Here is a 19,357-nt window from a genome sequence, read left to right as displayed (position 1 = left end):
CTGCTGCTGGCCGAGCGGCTGGCCGTCTGCTAGCAGCCACACAGTCATAAAGGGATAGTTCACCCATTTTGAAAAAAGAAAATATTATGTCACCGCCCCCAGCTGTTCTGTAGGACAGTAGTGGTGCTGTCTTCCTCTCATTGTTACTGAGCGCTGGATACTGGCTGGATGCTCCAAATGCTAACTGTTAGCCTCCTGCCATTGAAGTGGACTTCCCCCCGGCTAACAGTGTGAAATATAACTGCCTTAATGCACTCAAAGTGTTAAATAAGCAGAGTTGGAGTTTGATATAGTAGAGTAGAATTTTTACAGCCTGAAACGGTGTAAAAAAAAAAAAAAAAAAAAAAAAAAAGTTGACCATTTACAAATAAAAATCAACAGACGTGTTTTCCTGTGTGGTGTCAGCTCTCTGTGTCGGTCACATGTGGTGATGCAGGATGTGCAGAAGTTACTGGATCTGTCCAGATGTAAACAACCAAGTTTAGTTTTTCTCAGCTGCAGAAAACGCTGTGTTTTTTTGTGTTCATCTTCATTTTGCTGTGTCAGCAAAACAGGTTATTTTGTATTGTGTTGTATTTTTTCTGTAGAAGCTGTCTTTAACTATAAGTTTCAGTAATCTGAACTAAAACGGCTTTTTTTTATTAAACACAGCTGACCTTTGAATACTTTTGTACACTTTCTACAAGATAGTTTAGTACTTTTATTGAAGTAGTACTGCAATGGGTGGCTTTCATTTTTTTCTCAGTTTTTCAAAAAAAGAATCTTTACCTTGACTCAAGTTTGATTCCTTTTCACGCGCTGGAGATGACAACCAAAACCCACACAGGGCTCCAAGTCAATTTTGCTTGGGGCCCCCAAATTCCTTGAGATGGCCCTGGATCCACCCCCGAAGGACAGAGTTCAGGAACTTTTACAGAGGCTAAACAAGTCCCTGCCTCGGGGTAGGGACTCAGAACGGCCCCGAAAAACTATACTAAAAAACTATATTGGCAGCCATTTGCAAAGGGGGCATCCCTCCCATTGTGGGCAATGCCTGTACAATTAAAATAAAACTAAAATCTTACTACCCATATATATATTTAGAGTATATTAAAAATAAAATTCGTTTACAGCATTAATTTACTTACATTCTGTATATATAAACACACACACAGTGGTGGAAGCAATCAGCTGTTTTATTTCAATGTAACAAAAAAAAAAAAAAAAAAAAAAAAGTATTAATTCTTGACCAAAAGGATCATTGTCCAAAAAAATGTCCAATAATTTTTTTCGGAACCTTTCAGTTCAAGTAAGAGTTATAATAAATGGCGAAACCTGTTTTAAACCATTTTAAATAGAGGTCATTGCTATAGAGTGAGGATTCAGTATTTTGGGTGTCAGTTTCTTCTGAAACAAATATTAAAACAAATATCTCACAAAGGAGAGAGGATAAAATTCAATAAAATAATGAATCTAATTTTTCAAAAATAGTAAAAAATGGAATAGGAAATATTTTATAATTGAATGAATGAATGAATGAATGAATGAATGAATGAATGAATGAATGCTTTATTTCGAAAATGTGCAAGTAGTACAAAAAGAAAAAAAAAGGCAAAACGGCAAAAGAACAGTTGAAAACAATATTAACTTAACATGTTCGAAAAGGAGTAGGAAGAAGCACAATGCTTATTGAATCCTACCCCCTCTCCACTTAGTAATTCATCAGTTTACATCCTGTGTTTCCTGTTTTATTGAGGATGATAGTGTCTTTTTAGGGTAGGCCTACACTGTTCTGATTAGATATAGATTTCTATAGATTTCTATTTCCAGGGCGTAGTAATAGCACAGGGATGCAGGTGGGAGCTGCTGAATTCTCCCATGAGCCCGATGAGGACGTGAACGCAGCACAAGTGAAAGTGAAAGTTTGGTTGAAGGTTTGGACGAGCCGCGACCAGGAGGCTCATCATCATCATTAATGTTGGACTGTCTGATCTAGAAGAGCTGCACACGTTCGGACGTCAGGAGAGGATTTCTGTTTGATCTTTGACTTCAAGTCCAAGAAGAAAGAATGAAAGAAATTTCCGCTTCTGCTGTGAGTCGCTACTTTTGTCTGACGCCATTTTCAAGCTGCATTTTCCACTGTTGAGTTCATCTGTTAGAAATAAATGTAAAAAGTAAAGCAGTGATCATTTTCTTTGTGGTGATGAAAAAAACACCTCATCAGGCGGTAAAAACAAATGTTAGCCAATTCTACGGGCCTACGTCAGACAGCACGTTTTTAAAGCCGTTTAATTCCGTTTATTCCACAGGAAATACAGACTGATCTGTAGGCTACGTGTGAACCCCACTGGAAAATGAACAAATTATTTAATAAATACGGCAAATCTATTAATAGTTTGCAAAGTGAGCAGGGCCCCTGTGTTCTCAGGGCCTGAACAGGCCTGTGGCTTTTTCTTTTTCCAGCATGAAAAGAAAGCAAAGTGTTTCCTGTTTGTCAGGGTGAGAACAGGCCTCTGTTCCCTCAACACAGAAAAGAGAATAAGGGCCAAACCTGTGGCGCCTTAACAAGAAAGCATCATCTGCTTTGAAGAGTTGATGGAAAAGAGTTTGTGTTTTTCTGCTGAGGCTCTGTTCTCTGAAAACAGCAACAACAAAAAGACATGGAGGCAGGAGCGTAGCCATCATTTTAGAAGTGAGGGGGGACAAATTGTTCAGAGTTCTAGTGAGTGATTTATCATCCTCTTGCATTCAGGTGCACCTCTCCTTACCTATGCCTGCTGCCTAATACTATATATATTAGAGCTGCACGATTATGGCCAAAATGATAATCACGATTATTTTGATCAATATTGTGATCACGATTATTCATCACGATTATTCATCATGTTAGGGAAAGCATCTGTATTTTTACTGCACTACTTTTAAACAAACAATATATGAACAGTTTTCAATGCAAAATGAAACTTTAAATAAGACTAAATGCTTAATAATAATAAAAAAAATAATAAAATTATTTGACTAGTGTGAGCGCTCCGTTCCGTGCTTGAATACAGCACACCTGCCCCACTCTGGCACGGTTGGAGGCGGTGTGCTCCAGTACGATACGGGCGTTCATGCACGAGCACATGCACGGTCACGCACGCACCGCGCCAACATGGATACAACGTAAATCATGCAACTTTCCTCCTGCCTCCGCAAAATCGTTTAATGCGCGCAGCGCCGCTTTGTGCAATCAATAATCAACCATGTTGTCTGTCTCGCTGTCCGTTGTGCTGCTGCAACCGCGTATAAACAAAAGTTGATTTATGATGAAAGGTATATATGGCAGTCTGTGTGCGCCGCGCACGTGTCAGATCCGGCAGACCTGACCGGGTGGGCGCGGTGCCGGCCGCAGCACGAGCCAGCATCAGGTGGGCTGGCCGCAGCACCGCGCTGTGTGCGCGTCCACCCGGTTGAATGGAGCAGCCAGCTGACATGCCGCCCCGGCTGTCAGTTGGACCTTTCTGAAGGAGGCAGTTACCTCCGAAACTGTCAAGGTAAATAAACATCCCTTAACCTATATCTGATTAAAAGAAACAAAAACGTCTTTTAGTTAAAGGAAGACATGATGAATGTATTTGAACTATATTGATTTATGGTGACGTCGGAACATGCCTGTTTATTTCAACGTGATGATGTGTATACCAGGGGCAATCGCGCTTGGGCGCGTTTGGGCTTTAGGCAATGTGAGTGCAGGCCAGCCGGGGACTGGGGAGGGGGGCATTTTTGCTTTAGTACGATGCGCAGCAAATGGCCCTATGTGAGCAGGCCCTGAGGAGCCTTTCTGACGGGGAACTTGTTGCAGGACCTGCCGTACCTTCTTCTCCCGATATGACTCGCTCTGATCAGTCCCCCGAGTAACTTGAGGCTGCCGCTGCAAGGTGTGCTCGCTTGTTATTTAAGCAGCTTAATGAAGCCCTAACCATGCGTTCGCCCCCTGGTGGTTGGCTGACTACTGGCTGAGAAAGTGCTTGATTAGATATGCAGCAGAGCCCGCATTTTAAATGTAAATATCGCTGACGATCAGGCTCATTTAATCGTGGCAGCCAAAATCGTGATCACGATTAAAATTCGATTAATTGTGCGGCCCTAATATATATACAAGGATACAAGGAAGTTTATTGGTCATTATACAACGGGTTGTATAATGAAATTTAAAAGTGGTTCCATCTTGACTGATTAATTGATTGTATAAAAAATAAAATTATTAAGCATGGAGGAGTTCAGATGGTGCATTTAGTAGTCTCACAGCCTGTGGGAAGAAGCTGCTCTGTAGTCTGGTGGTACGGCAGCGGATACTTCTGTATCTTTTGCCTGACGCAGCAGGGTGAACAGGCTGTGGCTGGGGTGGCTGTTGTGTTTTAGGATCCTTTTGGCTCTGCGCAGGCACCTCACCTCCCCGATATCACTGATGCTTGGTAGATGGGTGCCAATGATGTTTTGGGCAGTTTTAATCACTTTAATCACAGAGTCTTCCTGTCCTGGGCCGTGCACATCCCATGCCAGTTTGTGATGTTTCCAGTCAGGATGCTTTCAATCGCTCCTTTGTAGAAGCTGACAAGAACTTGGCGTGGGAATTTTGCTTTCTTAAGTTTCCTTAAGAAATACAGCCGTTTCTGAGCTTTTTTAACCTTTTTTAACATATATATATAATAATATGTGCACAACAACAGTGAGCACATGTTCTGTGCAGAAATTAAAGAGGAGTGGGTTTATAACTAGCTAGCTTAGCTAACTAAATTGACATCTATTTGTCATCTTTTAGCCAAGTCCTAGACAATGATATACAATATAAAATATAGAATGGCTCTGTTTTAGCTAAACATTATCTACATGTAACAGCATTACTCAGCTTACATGGTTTGTTTGGAAAAAAAAAAACTATCTTAAGTTTTTTTTTGCCTCTTGGCTGGTTTGCTGAACAATTTTGAAGCACAACCTGTCTCTGATGACGTCAGCGGTGTTTGTTTGCCGCCTTAGCTCCGCCTTCTCATGGTGCGTTAAAATTAAAATGTAGAATTTCACTGTAAGGTTGGGGCTGGGTGACAGAGACTAAATCAGATATTGTGAAATATTTTGACCAAATACCTCAATATGGTTAATGCAGGGATGACTGCTGTTGCTCTGGGAAAATAATCAGACACTGAGATTTTGGATAATTTCTTTTTGATGTCTTTATTTTTCTGTGAGTGTAAAATATATTCAGTACAAAAGACGACATTCACAAGTCAGCAAAGTGAGAAAGGAGGAGTGAACCAGTGAAGAGCAACATGTGATCTATGAAGACTGGGACAACTGTGTGTGTGTGTGTGTGTGTGTCTGTGTGTGTGTGTATGTGTGTTTCACTGTGTGTAGTATTAACCCTCTGTCACCTGCGTAAATTCACTTTATTACTTTCTGAGACATGGTAAAAAAAAAAAAAAAAAAAAAAAAAAAGAGCAAATCAGCGAAATCAACAACAACAACAAATAATTAGCAAGATGTTAATAAAAAAAATTACATTTACATACATGAGATCAATATAAAGAATGACCAAAAATAATAATGATAAAATGAAAAAAACATACTTTTGCAAAATAACATTGTTGGAATTGAAGAAGAAAAAACAACAAAAAACGTATTATAAATATAGACTTAATATAAAATAGCACACACATTATTTATGTGACTGACTCCATTTAATACAGTTAATGCCTTTTGTCCATTAGGAAACTAGAACATTAACCCATATATCATCCCTTTGGTGTGTGTGTGTGTGTGTGTGTGTGTGTGTGTGTGTGTGTGTGTGTGTGTGTTTGCACCTCTTAGACTGACTTAAATCAGAAGATGAGTGACTGTGTGGAGGAAGACGAGGGCAGAGCAGAGTCTGCAGTGTCCAGCTGTCTGTCCATGAAGAGCGACCGGTCTAAAGATCAACCTCCATACTTCAGTGCTGAACCTGGACCTTCAGACACAAAGTAAGACAGCTGTCAGACTGTGAGCCTGATGGAATATGATGACATGAGATTATATAGCAGAGCAAGTGGTGAGGATATCAAGAAAAGAGACTGCAAAGAGAGAAATGACTGCTCCCTGCTCTGCAATCCAGCTGTTCAACCAAAACACATCTGGGTCTGTGCTGTTTTCCACAAACTGTGATGCTGTTTGATGTTTTGCACCAAAACACCTGAGAACATTTCTTCTTGCACCTGCACTCACAAGTTCTTCACACACCTGTGTCTGAAGTTTAGATTCACATTGACTGACAGATAAATCTGATCCTGTGCTGTTCAGACTGATGTGCATGTGATGCACCATGGCTCACATCACACACACACACACACACACACACACACACACACACACACACACAGGCCAAAGCCCACAAGCCCATGACTGGAGTTAAAGTGTAGATCCTCCTGGTCAAATATTACTGCACTGCCAGTGGAAGTTGCTCAGTCAAATTTTTTACTTGAGTGAAAGTAATCTCTTTTAAAAATACTGAATTATTAAGTACATTTTCATTACGACATCAAGGTTCAAGGTAAAAAACACAAGGTTCAACACATTGCTGTATTATTTTCACAATGCATTTACAGAACCTGAGAACTCTGAAAAAAATATTGTTTCTAACTTTGGCTAAATTTTAGCTTTTTTTTTTTTTTTTTTTAAGCCTCTGACCTCCGGATGTGTGAATGAAAATGGGTTCTCTGGGCAGCCACGGCTCTCCCCTTTGCAGACACGCCCACCTTCTGCTAATAATATTTTTTGCTTTTGTTGTTGGTCAACTTTTCTTTTACGGATTGACAATAAAAAATAAAAAAACCATGAGCTATCAAGCTCTTGGATTGCTGTATTTGTCATAATCTGCAGCAAAATCTCAAAGTGGATGTCATGCTGTTTACGCGGACATTTCTTCTTGTAAATCTTAATGGCATTAATATTAGAATATTGCAGTCTATGTAAATGTAGTCACAGAAAGTGACATAAGAGACCACTTATGACCTTTTATAAAATATTTTAAGATTTCAGTTAAAACATAATGTTGTCTAAACATAAACAAACTGCTTTCATTTCCACAGGGACAGGAAGAGGAGTCGAGGTGATGTGAAGGAGCAGCTGTCCTGCTGTGCTTTGTGTCAGGAGCTCCTGGGGGATCCAGTTTCCACCAGCTGTGGACACTGGTTCTGCAGACGGTGCATCACCTCATACTGGGACCAGTCTGATCCATCAGGAGATCCTGCCTGTCCCCAGTGTGGAAAAAGATCCAGAACAAGTCCTGGACTGCAGACACCCAGTCAAACCAGCCCAGTGGACGGCGGTCTGCAGGAGGTTTTAGACGAGCATAAGATCAGTCTGAGGAGGAGATGTGAATTTGTGACAGAAGGAACTGCTGCAGCAGGAAGTGGAACCCCCCTCAACAGGATCTACACTGAGCTCTACATCACACAGGGACGGAGGGAAGGGGTTAATACCCAACATGAGGTGTGGCAGCTGGAGACAACATCCAAGATGGAGACCCTCAGTGACACTCCAATCAAGTGCCAGGACATCTTTAAACCCTTACCTGGCCAAGACACACACATCAGAGTAGTTGTGACGCAGGGCGTTGCTGGCATTGGAAAAACCTTCTCAGTGCAGAAGTTCACTCTGGACTGGGCAGAGGGCTTGGAAAACCAACATGTCAGTCTTGTGGTTCTGCTTTCGTTCCGGGAGCTGAACTTGATCAAAGATGAGCGCTACTGTCTTCTCCAGCTGCTCCGTGTTTTCCATCCAACATTACAGATGGTCACAGCAGAGAAGCTCGCCATCTGTAAAGTCGTGTTCATCTTCGACGGCTTGGATGAAAGCAGGTTTTTATTGGATTTCCTGAACAATGAGGTCATATCTGATGTCACACAGACATCATCAGTAGACGTGCTGTTGACAAACCTCATCAAGGGGAATCTGCTTCCCTCGGCTCTCCTCTGGATAACTTCCAGACCTGCGGCAGTCAATCAGATCCCTCCTACATGTGTCGACAGGGTAACAGAAGTCCGAGGGTTCACTGACCTCCAGAAGGAGGAGTACTTCAGGAGGAGATCCGGTGATGAGAAGCTGTGCAGCAGAATCATCTCACACATCAAGGCGTCCAGGAGCCTCCACATCATGTGCCACATCCCAGTCTTCTGCTGGATCACTGCTGCAGTTCTGGAGCACATGTTGACTACAGAGCAGAGAGGAGAGCTGCCCAAGAGCCTGACTGAGATGTACTCACACTTCCTGCTGGTTCAGACACAGAGGAAGAGGCAAAAGTACCATGAGAGACATGACAGGAGTCAGCATGAGCTGAGGAAGACTGACAGGGAAGTTCTTCTGAAGCTGGGCAGGCTGGCGTTTGAACATCTGGAGAAAGGCAACCTGATGTTCTACCAAGAAGACCTGGAGGAGTGTGGTCTTGATGTCAGAGAGGCCTCGGTGTACTCAGGAGTGTGCACAGAGATCTTCAAAACCGAGTGTGTGCTCTTCCAGAGAAAAGTCTACTGCTTTGTTCATCTGAGCATTCAGGAGTTTCTGGCTGCAGTCTACATCTTCCACTGCTACACCAACAGGAACACAGAGGTACTGGCCAGAGTCATGAGAACACACAAGAATAAAGGTGTTGACAAAAAGCCATCGTTGGATATCTTCCTGAAGACAGTCATGTCTGAAGCCCTGCAGAGCAAAAATGGTCACCTGGACCTCTTTGTCCGTTTCCTTCATGGCCTCTCACTGGAGTCCAACCAGAAGCTCTTAGGAGGCCTGCTGGGTCGGACAGAGAGCAGACCAGAAGACATCCAGAAAGCCATCAGAAACCTGAAGATGAGTCGAGCAACAGTTATCTCTCCTGACAGATACATCAACATCTTCCACTGTTTGATGGAGATGAACGACCTCTCAGTAAATCAGGATATCCAAGAGTTCCTGAAGTCAGAGAACAGATCAGGGAAGAAACTCTCTGCGATCCAGTGCTCAGCTCTGGCCTACATGCTGCAGATGTCAGAGGAGGTTTTGGATGAGTTGGACCTGAAGGCGTACAACACATCAGATGAGGGTCGACGGAGACTGATCCCAGCTGTGAGGAACTGCAGGAAGGCTCGGTTAGTCCTGATGTGAAATCAACATTATACAAACAGTGTAGAGCTGCTTCCATACCTGACAACATCAGAAATACAATAAAGATATGTAGTTCTCTAAATATTCAGGATAAAGGATTGATTCTGAGGGAAAAAATATATTTCAGGCAGTCCAGGTTAAAAGGAGGAAACATGATGGTGATGCCCATAGCAGCTCACCCCTACAATACTTCAAAATCCAAGTTTTTGCTGTGTAATTGAACTTGAGCATCAGGTTTCTACTGCTTGGTTTCTTCTGTATCTGAAGGAAACCAAATCAGGTCAACTGGACTTAGTTATATGTGTAGAAAACGTTTTGCCCCTTTTCCAAGTGGTAGACACTGGGACATAGCCAATACTAAGAAAAATATGCCAAGTGCGTAGGAAGTAGCCTAGTGTCCAAAAACAGCCTACACAGAGTAGGAAAAGTGCATAATGTCATTATGAACATCTTCATCATCATCATCATCAAGAACAATACCGTCAATGACAACAGCGACACCATCATCATGTCATTTAAAAATAAGGATATGAAAAACCATAGTCATCAAAAACAAAGTCAGCAACAAATGAGAGTGAAGGAGCTCAGGAGACTTAATACACCTGTGTGAGCTCCTGTCTTCAATTAACACACCTGTGACTGATAAACAATTGCCCTGATAAACAGTTATTAGTAATATGGATATGATGAGCGAGCAGGCTGAGGCCAATAACAGAGCAGCGAGGAGCGTCTAATAAGTTGAGAAAACTGCATCCCTTTACTGTAATGCAGCCTTTAAAAGCAGGAGAGGACAACACTGATGCCATAAGATATTACCATATCCCAAATCCCACATGATATCTGATCTCATATCACAGTATTCATATTATATCAATATATTGATGGGCCCACCTCTACTGCCACCACCTGGTCAGTCTGTTGAAATGCGCATAACTTTGTCCCTGATTGGTCAAGAGACTGGGTGCTGGTGTCATGTGATGCAGAAGCTCTTGTTCTCCAGTTTTACTATGAGAAGATGGTAGACTGAAGGCATCTGAGGACTTTTCACTGAGCCATTCATTTGTTATTTATGGACGTACCTATGGCTGTTTTCACGTCTACCGTATTTAGCACTGAATTTGAATTATTTTGGACCTTTTATCATTTCTTGCTTTCATTGTCTGTTTATTTGTGTTTTTAATATTTTGATGTCTTTTCATTTCAGGTGTGATGTTTATCTTTTCATTTACTCTGATGGTTTTGTAAAGCACTTTGGAACTTTGCTTTAAAGATGTAATAAGTATGAATTAGTGTTATCAGTATTATTATTAATATAAAATATAATTGTTATAATAATTCTTTCAATGGTCTGTCCTGCCTTTTTGAATATTTTGAAAAATCTCTGACTGATAAATATCCAAAACACTGGAAATTATAGCTACATATTTTATTCTTTATTCAGACTGAGTGACTGCAGCTTGACAGAGAGCAGCTGTGCTTCTCTGGCCTCGGCTCTGAAGTCCAACCCCCATCTGACAGAGCTGGACCTGAGTGAGAACTGGCTGCTACAGGATTCAGGAGTGGAGCTGCTGTCTGCTGGACTGAAGAGCCCAAACTGCAGACTGAAGACTCTCAGGTCAGACTGCACTTTTTAATGATGACATAAATATATGGATATTGTTTGAATCATATAGCAGCACTAAATGTCTATAAGGCTGATATTGCTGTGAAGTATATGTTGTGCTTTTTTAAAGTTGGGGCTGCTGGTTATTTTAGTTTTTGTGAGGATGGTTGGTCAGGTTCTGTGTCATGGATGCATGTGTGCTTTTTGAGGTTTGTTTTTGTGTGGTTGAAACACGGTTTCTGTCAAGAGCCACATGACTTCTATCAAAAAGAGCTGGGGCCTTATGTACAAAGACTTGCGTGGATTTCCTACTGAAAAATGACTAGGGGTGCACCGATACCACTTTTTTACAGAACAAGTAGAGTATGAGTACTTGCATTTCAGTACTCACCAATACTGATACCGAGTACTTAATAACAGGTTGCGGATGTGTTTTTTCATGGAGTTGTGCAGCTTCGGTAGCACCGTGTCTGTGATATGGTGACAATACAATACAATACAACCTTATTTGTATAGCACATTTAAAAGAACCACGGGGGTAGCCAAGGTGCTGCACAGTAAAACATATAGATAAAACCACGAAAACAAAGGACAGAAGGAACAAACATCACAAGGAGAGCCAAAAGAGAAACTAGCCTAGTTAACAGGGACCAAAGGCCAGAGTGAACAGATGTTTTTTGAGAGATGATTTGAAAGAGTCCAGGGTGGGAGCGTGACGTATCACAGAGGGGAGGGAGCTCCAGAGGGTGGGGGCAGCAACACTGAAGGCTCTGTCCCCAAAGGTGCGTCGGCTGGTGCGAGGGACCATGAGCAGACCCATGCTCGTGGACCGAAGACTCCGGGATGGAGTGTGATGGTGAAGGAGGTCGGATAGGTACTGGGGGGCCAGGGAGTGGAGAGACTTGTAGGTGAGGAGGAGGATTTTGTAGGTGATGCGGAATTTCACCGGGAGCCAGTGGAGGTGGATGAGCGTGGGGGTGATGTGCTGCCAGGACTTGGTGTGGGTGAGAACCCTGGCAGCTGAGAGCTGAGTGGATGGGGTGGTGCTGAGGTAAAGTTGAGTGTCGTCTGCGTAGCAGTGAAAATTGAGACCATGATGACGAATGATCTGACCTAGGTGGAGCATGTAAATTGAAAAAAGAAGGGGTCCAAGGACAGAACCTTGAGACACCTTGATTGACTGGGGCGGGGGGGGAGCTGGAACGGTTAATGGTGACAAACTGTGTCCTGTTGGTGAGATATGATTGAAGCCAGGAGAGGGCAGTACCAGTGAAGCCAATGAGGTCGGAGAGGCGGTTGAGGAGGATGGAATGAGAGACAGTGTTGAAAGCAGCGTAGAGGTCAAGAAGGATGAGTAGGCTGATATGGCCAGAGTCAGCGGTGATGAGGAGGTCATTGGTGATTTTTATGAGGGCGGTTTCAGTACTGTGATGGGTTCTGTAGGCAGATTGGAGGGTTTCAAAAAGCTCATGGTTGGACATATGCTGGTGGAGTTGGGCGGCGACTGCTCTTTCCAGGATTTTGCTGAGGAAAGGAAGGTTGGAGATTGGCCGATAGCTGTTCAGATCGTCTGAGTCCAGACCAGGCGTTTTGAGGATGGGAGTGACAGAGGCGGTTTTGAGACAGGTGGGTACAGATCCGGAAGTGAAGGAGAGATTAATGATGTCTAACATGAGGGGGCATTTTGTGGGCAGGCAGGCTTTGACCAGGGGAGTGGGCAAGGGATCCAGGGAGCAGGTGGAGGCTTTGGACTTGGTGACCAGTTTGGTGATGAGGGGAGCATCAACAAGGGTGAAGGAGGAGAGGCAACACTGGGGTGGGCACGTTGTGGGGGGAGGAGCAGCCTGGGGCTGGGGTGTTTGAGGGGCAGGCCCTAGTAGCTGGTGGTGGATGGATATGATTTCTTCATATCCCGGAAATTGGATTTTCTCTTTATCTCCAAGACTTGGCTGAGTGTTGGTGAGTCCAGTTGTTTCACAGAACTTGTACTTGAGAAGTGCTGCTATTTTAATTCTCCCCAGACGTCTGGCCGAGGAGGAGGAATTGCGACTGTTTTTAAGAATGACTTTAAATGTAAACAGATATTGCTGTCATCGTCCTTCACTAGCTTTGAACTGAGTTTGTTTGAGCTGAGGCATTCTCACATGGTGTTGTGTGCTGTGATTTACTGGCCTCCCAAATATAACAGAGACTTTTTAACGGATTTTTCTGTGTTCCTGGCTGATATTATGCCCAGATATGACCGTGTCCTTATTGTTGGAGATTTCAATGTTCATGTGTGCTGTCCTCATAGCTCTATGGCAAAGGGTTTTGTAAACATTATTGACTCTTTTAATCTGGTACAATCTGTATCTGGTCCCACACAAGAACGCAGTCACACTCTTGATCTTGTCTTATCACATGGTTTGTCCGTTTTTAACTTAGAGATCTGTGACTAAGGCTGAGTAATTTAATCGATTCTGCGATATATATCGATATTTTGTTTCCCCAGAAAGTATCGTTTTTTCAGCCATTCAAATCCCCTGTGTTCCGTCTGGCACTCTGCTCGCCGCCCATTCCCCCCCGTTCGCGCTGCAGGAAGAGCGATTAGGACAGCCAGCCGCTAGTGTCGATGTAGAGCATTTCTAGCAAGTTACCCGTCTAGATACTCTCTTTACACAGACGCCGATGTCTTTCTCTCCCTGTTTACGCAGTCAGAGCTAAGAGATTCAGGAGAGAGGCGGCGAATATAAATCCAGCACCTTCAATCCATGTCAGTGCGCTACAGCAGCGCACTGACATGGATTGCGTAACAAAGCGAACAGTTCCCACTCCACTCTATTTTCACTGGCTAACAGCAGCACACTGGCTTAGCTTGTCTATTCAGAGAAGCGGTATCACTTCGGCTTATTTTTCAATCTATGTTATCACATGCATACCACTGCTCATTCATTGGTAGCTGAATTGTTAGGTCTGTTTGATAAGTAATTTACGTTTTTAAAATAATAATAATAATTTAATTACATATTTAATAACATATTGTTAAATTATTGGAGTCAAGCCAAACTAATTTTCTCATCACATCTTTGATTCATTTTATCCAGCATTTGCAAGCTGTAGACTCTGTCCAGTCAGAGCCATATATTGTGTAATTGATTGATGCTTTCAGTTTTCAGTTCAATTAATTCAATCCAAGTCAATGGAACACTCACAAGATGTCACCAAAATCACTCTGTCCCTTTAAAATCTTTCAGAAAATGATGGAAGTGTATCGAATCGTATCGAATCATATTGAATCGTATTGTTGGCCGAATATCGTGATATATATCATATCGTGAGCTGAATATCGTGTATTGTATCGTATCGTGAGATTAGTGTATTGCTACAGCCCTATCTGTGACACCTTTTTCGGACCATATGCCTGTATTATTTGAAGTTGCTGTCCGCTGTACTACAGTTAAACCTCCCGCTCCAGCTCGCAGATGCCATGTTATTAACCCCTCCAGTGCTGCTCATTTCTCGGCTGTGTTCAGTCAAACCTATGCCAAACGTGAGTCTGGATGTAAAGATACTGAGGCTCTTAGTTTGTGTTTCTTGACTCCTACCAAGCTGCAATTGACACTGTGGCCCTAGCTCAAACAGCCCCAAACCAAATCTGAGCCCTGGCTTGATGACACAAACCGTACTGCCAGACGTGTGTGCCGCAGAGCTGAGCGCAAGTGGAGGAAGGATAAGCTGCAGGTGTCTCTTCAAATATTAAAGGACTCCTGGCGTCAATATCAGTCCATTGTCAGAGAGGCAAAAAGAAAATATTTGTCAAATATTGTTTTGTTGAACTGTCACAAGCCTTGTATTTTATTCAGCACTATTAATTCTGTTTTTCATGCACCACAAACTGTTTGGACTGAGGTCTCTCCTGTTCTCTGTGAGAATTTTCTGAACTTTTTTACTTATAACGTTGCTTCCATTAGGGCTCTCATTCTACCCCCTCCATATATCCCTTCAGTCTCTGCCCCCTGCCCTGGTGTCTTTGATATGTTTGAGCCTGTAACTCTGTCCTTTGTTCAGGACATTGTTGATCACTTGAAGCCCTCAGGTTCTCCTTTCGATGTTGTACCTCCACGACTTTTTAAAGAGGTTTTCCACACTATTGAGTCATCTGTACTGACAATTATAAATAGCAGTCTTTCCTCAGGTGTGGTTCCTGTTAATTTGAAACACACAGCTGTTAAACCTCTGATAAAAAAGCCTGGTCTGGATCCTGCAGTTTTGGCCAACTTTAGGCTCATTTCCAAACTGCCTTTTGTATCAAAAATACTTGAAAAAGTTGTTTACTCTCAACTGATGTCTTTTTTTAGAAGAGCATAATATTCTTGAGGTTTTCCAATCTGGTTTTAAAATTCTACACAGCACTGAAACAGCACTTTTAAGAGTTTTTAATGACATCTTTTTAGCCACTGACTCCGGTCATTGTGTTGTGCTTGTGCTTTTAGATCTGACATCTGCTTTTGATACTGTTGACCATGAAACCCTCATTTCTCATTTGGAGCAACAGGTGAGCATAAAGGGGATAGCTCTGCAATGGTTCAGGTCTTAGTTATCAGACCATACTTTCTATGTTAGCCTTGGTGACTTTGTGTCCGCCACCGCCCCCCTCTCATGTAGGGTCCCACAAGGCTCAGTTCTTGGCCCACTGCTTTTCTCCCTTTACTTATTGTCACTAGGCTCAATACTCAGGAAACATGGTATATCTTTTCATTGTTATGCTGATGACAGTCAGATTTATGTACCCCTGAACAAGAATGACACCTACTCCATCAAACCTCTTCTCAGTTGTCTTGAGGACATTAAGGCCTGGATGTCTTTGAACTTTTTAAATTTTGACGAAAAAAAAGACAGAAGTGATGGTTTTTGGCAGCTCATCCTCATCTGCGACCCCTCCCATAGATCTGGGTTCTCTGGCCCAGTACGTTAAGCCTACCATCAAAAACTTAGGAGTTACTGTTGATGCAGACCTTAAGTTTGACAGTCAGATTTAGGCTGTAATAAAATCAAGTTATTATCAGTTGAGGTAGCTGGCCAAAATAAAGCCTATTCTTGAAAGAAAGCTTTTTGAACGAGTAATACATGCCTTTATCACTACCCGGCTTGATTACTGCAATGCACTTTATATCGGGATTAGTGGGTCCTCTGTGGCTTGTATACAGCTAGTCCATAACGCTGCTGCGTGTCTTTTAACTGGCACACGTAAGCACAAGCACATTTCTCCGGTTTTAGCCTCACTCCACTGGCTCCCTGTACATTTTAGGATTCATTTTAAAATTCTTTTATTTGTTTTTAAAACTCTAAATGGTCTTGCCCCGCTTTACCTCTCTGAGCTGCTTCACCCTTATACCCCAACCCGTTCGCTCAGGTCAGCTGATCAGCTGCTCCTAGTGGTGCCAAAAACCAGGCTCAAGCACAGAGGGGATCGGGCTTTCACTGTCGTAGCTCCAAATCTCTGGAACGATCTGCCGTTGCACATTAGACAGGCTCCTTCACTGTCTATTTTTAAGTCTCTTCTTAAAACTCACCTCTTTTCTTTGGCTTTTAACACCATGTAAGTTGTTGATTTTATATGTTCTTATATATGCTGTCTTCTGTGATGTCTGTATTGTACTGTATTTTATGTTTTATGTACTGTATTTTCAGTATATCTTTATGTATTTTATGTATTTTATGTTTTTATCTTACTGTACAGCACTTTGGACCTCTGTGGTTACTTTAAAGCGCTTTATAAATAAAGTTGGATTGGATTGGATTGGATTGGATGGACTCCACTTTGGCCTGAAAGACGTCCAGGAACCTGGAGCAGAGGTCAGCAGCGTCTAGGGGTTGGGGGTGAGCAGGGGGGCGAAGCAGGTGGTTTATGGTGATGAACAGTGTTTTGGGGTGCCTTTCCTGAGAGCTGATGAGCGTGGAGTAGTAGTGTGTTTTGGTCCGGGAGAGAGCATCCTTGTATGTTGCCACATGGTCCTTGAAGGCCAGCAAATGGACTGTGAGGCCAGATCTTCTGTAGAGCCTCTCCAGCTGCCAACTCCTGGCCTTCATGGCCTGGAGTTCAGTGGTATACCAGGGGGCAGAACGACTGAAAGAAACAACCTTGGTTTTGAGGGGGGCGAGAGAGTCCAGACTCAGGGAGAGGGCGGTGTTGTAGTGGGCTACCCAACCATCTACCGTGGTGTTGGGGGAGCAGACACCATGTGAGCAGATTTGAGGTCGGATAGAGTTGGTGTGCTGACAGACTTGATGTTCCAACATAATTTGCATTCTGCTTTGTTTTTGTCGCGCTCGCTCTCATCCACCTGAAAATATTTCCACACCGCTGACATGACTCCTCACTGCCCGCCTTGCAGTCAATTAACATAAACTTTTACATATTTTACAAGTACGAGTAGAGTACTCAAGCCCGGTATCGGTACCTTGGTACCGATACCAAGGTACCGATGACGTAAAAATGACGTACGCTTAAATCCAGAAAACGTCGTACACACAAAACATCCAGATGTATCAATCTGTGCGTACACATGAATCCAAGCACATTTCCTTTGAACATCCGAATCAATGTGGAATTGAGCGCACATGTTGGAGTACCTGACCCCTCCCTGTCCACGCCCCCATTTAAATATGCAAATCATATTTAAATGGGCCTGGCACCTGAGATTCCCCTCTGCATGATCAGAAAACTACAACCTCAACATGAATAAGACAGGAAAAAGAGAAATTTCACGGAATGTGAATTAGAGATGCTCCTCACTGAAGTGGAGGCACGCAAAAATGTACTGTTTGGCACACTGTCCCACATGAAACGCAAGAGGAGTGAGCGGGAGAGTGTGTGTGGGGCTGTCAATGCTGTGGGATCGGAAAGGCGCACACACGCTGAATTAAATGCATTGGTGAATAAGTGAATTCTGTGTCCTTGCCTCTTTTATATGGTTGAAATCAAATGTTGCTGGGCCGAATGGCCTCCTGGGTAAGATGTACATTCATTAATTGCTTGTTAATTTTATACACCACTTACACGGAGCTTGTTGTAGGCCTAAATGAATGCAGAAGTGCACCGGGGAAAAGGTGAGGCTGATTAGGACATTTTACGCACGGGTTTTATTTATTTTTTGGCATTTCTGCTTTATTTGATAGTCACAGTGGAGATAGACGGGATGACATGCAGCAAAGGAGCTGAGGTCAGATTCAAACCCCGGTTGCTGCGATCGGGACTGAGCCCTGGTGCATGGTGCGCACTCTTGGCCGGTGAGCCACCAGGGCGCCCAACACACGGCTTTATTGACATGAGTACTTTACACACAGAGACAATCAGGGGCCGGTCAGAAAGCTCTGAAGCTGTAGTTTAACCAGCAAAAAACAGAAAGTCGCTAACTTGAACCACAAACTGGTACTGATGTTGTGAAGACAGGATCATATTTGGGGGCGCACATACTCAATGCGCATGAGGGGGATTAATATTAGAACAATTAACGAATAAATTATTTACTCACCAAGAAGCCACCCATCGCGCACAGTGCCAGTTTGTAGTCTATTCCCTCAGAATGTATGAATCGTGTGATGAACCAGATCACCTTGCCACAATGTTGGTTAATTGCATTTGCGCATCACATATGATCTGCACATAGCAATGTGTGTGTGTGCAGTCAATAGCTCCGATTACATTAGGAAAACCGGCAATGTCTTCTAATACTGCTGAAGCAGCCATTGTTGTTAACAGTATTTTCATCACTTTGCGCATCCTTTTATATCCACTAATCTAATTCCAGACACGTGGGTGTGTTAATTATTCATCTGTTTTAATTGTTCATGTGTCTGGTACTAACTGTTTTCACATTATCAACAGTTTCCCAGCATCACCTCTAAGTGTCATCAAGGACCAATCGCTGTAGAAACGTGCGTACGCCAGTGACATTTCCACGGTCATTTCACTCTTGATACATCTTAACTTTGCCGTGGAAAAGGTTATGCACCACGTTTCTCTGCGTACGCACCCTTTGTACATGAGGCCCGAGATCGCTGCTGTGATGTGTTGAAGAAAATCAAACACATCAGGGCTCATTAACTCCATTTGTCCAAAGGCCAGATTTTTTTTTAGGCAGACACTGTGGGGACCAGACTTTCAAATAACAACATATTCATTTATTTAGGAATAATTATTGTTTAGTATTGTCACTTTCTTACAAAATGAATACCTGTATCAGTGTGAGCAGGCTGCTAGAAAACATGGCAAATCCATAATAATAACTAGATACTGAAGTAGAAAAAGCTCTCAGAGCAAGGAGCCAGTTCACTGAGGATTGACTCTTCAAATCTGGAATTATGGAAATGGAATGACTGACAGGAAGTTTGAATCCCCTTTAACCGGTGTTGACTCTGTTATCCGCCCTGATTGGAGGAAAATGTTGAGCCCATGCTTGCATGAAGATACAGCACAAGACTCATTCTATTCCTAAAAGACAGGAAGTGGTTTGAGCTTCACCTGTCAAGCTGCTGCTATTCAGTAACAAGCAGCCAGTCAGACGCAGCTCTGTGAGTGAGGCCTGCCACAGATCTGCACTCTTCTGGTCTTATAGTTTATGTTTTATTCTTCATTCAGAC

At 42.9% G+C, this 19,357-nt stretch overlaps 2 protein-coding genes across 2 annotated transcripts in view; both read left to right on the top strand.

The window, feature by feature from the left end:
* riox2 (ribosomal oxygenase 2) overlaps positions 1-364 on the top strand; it is a 46,017-nt gene extending 45,653 nt beyond the window's left edge. Inside the window, exon 11 of the mRNA XM_030068090.1 lies at positions 25-364. Coding sequence (XP_029923950.1) covers positions 25-33 — 9 coding nt within the window. The 3' untranslated portion in view covers positions 34-364. The remainder of the gene's footprint in view (positions 1-24) is intronic.
* A 5,506-nt stretch (positions 365-5,870) lies between these two features.
* LOC115370987 (NLR family CARD domain-containing protein 3-like) lies at positions 5,871-10,739 on the top strand (the record flags this gene model as incomplete). Its single annotated transcript, XM_030068089.1, has 3 exons — positions 5,871-5,975; positions 7,080-9,116; positions 10,574-10,739. Coding segments are annotated over exons 1-3 (2,271 nt in total), but the record flags the coding sequence as incomplete, so codon positions are not given.
* Between the last annotated feature and the right edge of the window lie 8,618 nt (positions 10,740-19,357).

Source organism: Myripristis murdjan, chromosome 14, assembly GCF_902150065.1.
Source record: "Myripristis murdjan chromosome 14, fMyrMur1.1, whole genome shotgun sequence".
NCBI classification, from domain to species: Eukaryota; Metazoa; Chordata; class Actinopteri; order Holocentriformes; family Holocentridae; genus Myripristis; species Myripristis murdjan.
This window is presented reverse-complemented; position numbering and strand designations above follow the sequence as displayed.